At 47.0% G+C, this 6,622-nt stretch overlaps 1 protein-coding gene across 1 annotated transcript in view; it reads right to left on the bottom strand.

Annotated features, from left to right (window-relative positions):
• Positions 1-5,851: 5,851 nt before the first annotated feature.
• Positions 5,852-6,622, bottom strand: part of B4GALNT2 (beta-1,4-N-acetyl-galactosaminyltransferase 2) — a 34,000-nt gene continuing 33,229 nt past the window's right edge. The window contains exon 11 of the mRNA XM_047758648.1: positions 5,852-6,388. Within this exon, the coding sequence (XP_047614604.1) occupies positions 6,183-6,388 (206 nt within the window). The 3' untranslated portion in view covers positions 5,852-6,182. The remainder of the gene's footprint in view (positions 6,389-6,622) is intronic.

Genomic DNA, 6,622 nt, shown 5'->3' with positions numbered 1-6,622 from the left:
CGCATGGCCCAATCACCCTCTCTACACGTATGCACAGCCCAGACTGTACCCAATAAGACTGCAGTAAGGCTATATGTTACCATATAAAGGGGACAAAGGGGTAAAAATAATATAAAAGGCATCTCCTCACTGTGCTCGGGGCTCAGCCTTTGGACATGAATCAGTCGAGCCAGTGCCAGCATGAATAAATACTGCTTCCTGGAAATAAGCCTTGGTGGGTGTCCCATCTCTGTACGTAAGTCCTACAACAGTTCCTTCCTGCTAGAGTAGAAAGTTCCAGATCCTGGGGCAGAGAAGAGGTTCCTAGAACCTACTGATGAGAACTACAGCACCTCAAAACAGTCCCTGCTGGGGGATGTTGGAGCATGCAACAACTGCCATGAAAGCGGACAACTCTATCTCCCTGTATCAAGTGTGCATATTTCAGGAGTTCCCTAGTGGCTCAGCAGGTTAAGAATCTAACTAATATCCATGAGGATGCAGGTTTGATCCCTAGAATAGTTCAGTGGGTTAAAGGATCTGGTGTTGCCGCAAGCTGCAGTGTAGATCAAGGACGTGCTTGGATCTGGTGTTGCTGTGGCTGTGGCACACACTGGCAGCTGTAGCTCTGATTCAACCCCTAGCCTGGGAACCTCCATATGCCGAGGGTGCAGCCCTAAAATGACAAAAACAAGAAAACAGGAATGCAAGTAAGTCAGGAGTTCCCTGGTGGCTCAGTGGGTTAAGGATCTGGCATTGTTACTGCTGTGGTGAGGGTTTTATTCCTGGCCCAGGAACTTCTGCATGCCACAGGCACAGCCAAAATAAATAAATAAATAAAAATAAATTAAGTCGAGTTCCCATCGTGGCGCAGTGGTTAACGAATCCGACTAGGAACCATGAGGTTGAGGGTTCGGTCCCTGCCCTTGCTCAGTGGGTTAACGATCCGGCGTTGCTGTGAGCTGTGGTGTAGGTCGCAGACGCAGCTCGGATCCCGCGTTGCTGTGGCTGTGGCATAGGCCGGTGGCTACAGCTCCGATTTGACCCCTAGCCTGGGAACCTCCATATGCCGAGGGAGCGGCCCAAGAAATAGCAAAAAGACAAAATAAATAAATAAATAAAATAAATTAAGTAAAATTAAAAATTTTTAGGAGTTCCCTGATGGTCTGGAAGTTAAGGATTTGGAGTTGTCGCTGCTGTGACTCAGGTTGAATCTCTGGCCTGGGAACTTCTGCAGGCTGTGGGCACAGCCAAAAAAAAAAAAAAAATTAAAACAAAAAAACAAAGCAAGTAATTCATCAGGAAGGCAGAACTTTTTTGGAAGCAGACCTAGGAGAAAATAAATATTTGTTTAAATATTTAAATCTTTATATTTTAACTATTTTATATATTTAACTTTCCTTTTTTTTTTTTGCTTTTTAGGGCCACACCTGAGTTATATGGAAGGTCCCAGGGGAGGGGTCAAATCAGAGCTGCAGCTGCTGGCCTACACCACAGCCACAGCCACTCGAGATCCGAGCCACGTCTGCGAACTACACCACACCACAGCTCACGGCAATGCCAGATCCTTAACCCATTGAGGAGGGCCAGGGATCGAACCTTCAGTCTCATGATTCCTAGTCAGATTTGTTAACCATTGAGCCATGACAGGAACTCCAGTCATCTTTTGTTTTGAGGACATAAAGAGGTATAGAGAAGCACTTCCCCTGGGGTCTGAACAATGTATAGGCTATTTAGGGAAACAGGTGGTTATTATAACTGGAGGTTTGTACTTTTTTTTTTGTCTTTTTGTCTTTTCTAGGGCCAAACCCATGGCATATGGAAGTTCCCAGGATAGGGGTCCAGTCAGAGCTGTAGCTGCTGGCCTACACCACAGCCACAGCAATGCCAGATTCAAGCCGCGTGTGGAGCCTACACCACAGCTCACGGCAACGCTGGATCCTTCACCCACTGAGCGAGGCCAGGGATCGAACCCTCAACCTCATGGTTCTTAGTCAGATTCGTTAACCACTGAGCCACGATGGGAACTCCAGAAGTTTGTACATTTTGACCACCTTCAACGAGGGGCTATTTAGGGAAACAGGTTATGTTGTCCCAGTGCTGAGCCCTAGATCCCGAGATGCCCAAATGTTCACCAGTAAATATATGTTTTTTTTTTTTGGCCACACCAGCAGCACGCAGAAGGTTCTAGGCCAGGGATCCAACCTGATCCACAGCACCGACAATGCCAAACCTTAACCACTAGGCCACCAGAGAACTCCTATGTATTTTTTTCTTCCAGTTTTATAATTCACCTACAGCACTGGATGAGTTGTAGAGCATAATGACTGGACTTGCATACGTCATGAAATGATTACCACAATAAGTTTAGTGAATGAGTTCCCACTGTGGCTCAGCAGTAACAAACCTGACTGGTATCCATGAAGATGCGGGTTGGATTCCTGGCCTTGCTCAGTGTGTTTAAGGATCTGGCATTGCTATGGCTGTGGTGTAGGCTGGCAGCTGCAGGTCTGATTCAACCCCTAGGCTGGGCACTTCCATATGCCACAGATGCAGCCTTAAAAAACACATAAAAATAAAAATAAGTAAGTTTAGTGAACATCCATTAGCTCACATAAATAAAAAATTAAATAGAAAAAAATTTTCCTTGTGATGAGAACTTGTAGGATTTATTCTCTTAACCACTTTCTTTTTTTTTTTTTTTGTCTTTTTGCCATTTCTTGGGCTGCTCCCAGGACACATGGAGGTTCCCAGGCTAGGGGTCCAATCAGAGCTATAGCCGCTGACCTATGCCAGAGCTGCAGCAACTCGGACGGAATCCGAGCCGCAGCAACTTGGGATCCGAGCTGAGTCTGCAACCTACACCACAGCTCATGGCAACGCTGGATCCTTAACCCACTGAGCAAGGCCAGGGATCAAACCCACAACCTCATGGTTCCTAGTTGGATTCGTTAACCACTGAGCCACGACAGGAATTCCAGACTCTTTTTTTTTTTTTTTTTTTTTAAGGGCTGAACTCGAGGCATATGGAGGTTCCCAGGCCAGGGGTCAGATTCGAGCTGTAGCTACCGGCCTATACCACAGCCACAGCAACACAGGATCCGAGCCACATCTGCGACGCACCTCATAGCTCACGGCAACACTGGATCCTTAACCCACTGAGCAAGGCCAGGGATTGAACCTGCGTCCTCATGGATGTTAGTCAGATTCAGTTCCGCTGAACCATGATGGGAACTCCCCATGCTGACTCTTAAGATAACAGAGAGAGCCTGCCTCATCATGATGGCCAGACTCTGTACTTGACATGGGTCTTGAATGGTCAGCAACTGATCTCAAGGCCCTGGAATTTAGTGGCTTAGCCTTACACTGGCACCTCAGCAGAGGGTCCCAGATCAATTCCAGGCATTCTAGTAGGTGTCTTTTTTTTTTTTCTTTTTCTTTTTGGTCTTTTTGCCATTTCTTGGGCCGCTGCTGTGGCATATGGAGGTTCCCAGGCTAGGGGTCCAATTGGAACTGTAGCCGCCGGCCTACCTCACAGCCTCAGCAACACGGGATCCGAGCCGCGTCTGCGACCTATACCACAGCTCACGGCAATGCTGGATCCTTAACCCACTGAGCAAGGCCAGGGATCGGACCTGCAACCTCATGGTTCCTACTCAGATTCGTTAACCACTGAGCCACGACGGGAACTCCTCTTTTTTCTTTTTAATGGCTGCACCCACACCATATGGAAGTGCCCTGGCCAGGGGTCAAACTGGAGCTGCAGCTGCTGGTCTACACCACAGCCACAACAACACTGGATCCAAGCTGTATCTGTGACCTACTCCACAGCTCGCGGCAACACTGGATCTTTAACCAACTGAGTGAGACCAGAGATGGAACCCGAATCATCACAGAGACTGTGTGGGGTCTTAATCCACTGGACCACAATGGGAACTCCGAGAACATGCCTTTATGGTAGGGAGTCTGACGCCTGGGAAACCTTTATTCTGGCAGGGCGTGGTTTACCGCAGTGATCGCCTCCCTCTAATTGCCTGCATCCCATCCCTGTGCCGGGCTCCAGGTGAGCTGACTCCACAGAGCTCTCCTCACCTGCCGGGGCCCTTGTGACTTCTCCCTTCTCTGGTCCCCCAACCCTGGCTGCTCAATCCTACTAGCGGACTGAACCGAACGAGGCTGCCACCTCCTCAAGGCAAGGACCCTGGGTTCTTCACATTATTTGAGTCCACAAGGTAGGACCAAAGGAAAATTTGTGGAGGACAGTGATGCTGGAGATGATCTGTGATATAATTTCCAGCAAATAACCTTCAAGGACCCAGCAGCCATCTTTTTTTTTTCCCACTGTACAGCAAAGGGATCAAGTTATCCTTACATGTATACATTACAATTACATTTTTTCCCCCACCCTTTGTTCTGTTGCAACATGAGCATCTAGACAAAGTTCTCAATGCTACTCAGCAGGATCTCTTGTAAATCTATTCTAAGTTGTGTCTGATAACTCCAAGCTCCCGATCTCTCCCATTCCCTCCCTCTCCCATCAGGCAGCCACTAGTCTCTTCTCCAAGTCCATGATTTTCTTTTCTGAGGAGATGTTCATTTGTGCTAGATATTAGATTCCAGTTATAAGTGATATCATATGGTATTTGTCTTTGTCTTTCTGGCTCATTTCACTCAGTATGAGAGTCTCTAGTTCCATCCATGTTGCTGCAAATGGCATTATGTCATTCTTTTTTATGGCTGAGTAGTATTCCATTGTGTATATATACCACATCTTCCGAATCCAATCATCTGTTGATGGACATTTGGGTTGTTTCCATGTCCTGGCTGTTGTGAATAGTGCTGCAATGAACATGCGGGTGCATGTGTCTCTTTTAAGTAGAGTTTTGTCCGGATAGAGCCCAAGAGTGGGATTGTGGGGTCATAGGGAAGTTCTATGTATAGATTTCTAAGGTATCTCCAAACTGTTCTCCATAGTGGCTGTACCAGTTTACATTCCCACCAACAGTGCAGGAGGGTTCCCTTTTCTCCACAGCCCCTCCAGCACTTGTTATTTGTGGATTTATTAATGATGGCCATTCTGACTGATGTGAGGTGGTATCTCATGGTAGTTTTGATTTGCATTTCTCTTATAACCAGCGATGTTGAGCATTTTTTCATGTGTTTGCTGGCCATCTGTATATCTTCTTTGGAGAAATGTCTATTCAGGTCTTTTGCCCATTTTTCCATTGATTGATTGGCTTTTTTGCTGTTGGGTTGTATAAGTTGTTTATATATTCTAGAGATTAAGCCCTTGTCCGTTGCATCATTTGAAACTATTTTCTCCCATTCTGAAAGTTGTCTTTTTGTTTTCTTTTTGGTTTCCTTTGCTGTGCAAAAGCTTTTCAGTTTGACTAGGTCCCATGGGTTTATTTTTGCTCTAATTTCTATTGCTCTGGGAGACTGACCTGAGAAAATATTCATGATGTTGATGTCAGAGAGTGTTTTGCCTATGTTCTCTTCTAGGAGTTTGTCCTGTCGTATATTTAAGTCTTTCAGCCATTTGGAGTTTATTTTTGTGCATGGTGTGAGGGCGTGTTCTAGTTTCATTGCTTTGCATGCAGCTGTCCAGGTTTCCCAGCAACCAGCAGCCATCTTTTTGACTGAAGATACACTCTTCCCAGTGAGATGGAATCAGATGATGGGAGATACTATATGTACAAATGCTTCCCACATAGTAAGGCATCATAACACAGTAATTTTTGTTTAATCTTTTTTGGTCTTTTTTTTTTTTTTTTTTTTTATGGCCACACACTCAGCATCTGGAAGTTCCCAGGCTAGGGGGCGCATCAGAGCTGCAGCTGCCAGCCTATGCCACAGCCACAGCAACGCCAGATCCTTAGCCCACTGAGCAAGGCCAGGGATCCCACCCACATCTTCATGGATACCAGTCTGGATTGCTACCTCTGAGCCACGATGGAAACGCCGCCGTAATCGTTATGAATGAAGTCTCCATTGCCCACCTCAGTGACTGGTCCATTTCTAATGACCCTGAACTTTTATTGGTACTTCCAGTAACGGAGTCAGACCCACCTGCCTACCCTGCTCCCTGGGCATTACAATGCTTATCTTATGAGGAGTTCAAATATTGGTATCCCAGCCACCGTATCTGCTGTCTTAGATACTTGCAACCAGGCAGCCCAGCGCTTTTCCAATGCCCGGATACCTTACGTGACACATTGGAGATAGTTCTTGAAGTAGTGGAGAGCCAACTTGAATTCGATCTGGGCTTCGGTGTTGGCCCGATACCTGCTGTAGTTCCCCTCCTGGGCGGCCAGCTCTGGGTCCGTCACTGGTAAATGGGGCTGGTGACCTATGATCACGTGTGGGCAGGACCCCACGAGTAGGCTCCCGAGCCCATCAATAAAGAACTCTGCCAAGAGAGGGAGAGAGAGCGAGAAGGAAACGTGAGCTTCAAACCAGAGACCCAGGGCCAATACTGCGACTCTGGGAGGAGGGCCGCGGGGAGGGGACATAGCTTCTCTTCTGGGGAGGTTCAGTCCCATGCCAAAGCCACTGAGTTGGAAGATCAGAGAGATATCAGCAGAGAGACACAGATTAGCAGACCCCAGGACTGGGAGGAATGAGAGGGGAAGAGGTGGGGTGC

This window comes from Phacochoerus africanus, chromosome 14, assembly GCF_016906955.1.
Source record: "Phacochoerus africanus isolate WHEZ1 chromosome 14, ROS_Pafr_v1, whole genome shotgun sequence".
NCBI lineage: Eukaryota > Metazoa > Chordata > Mammalia > Artiodactyla > Suidae > Phacochoerus > Phacochoerus africanus.
This window is presented reverse-complemented; position numbering and strand designations above follow the sequence as displayed.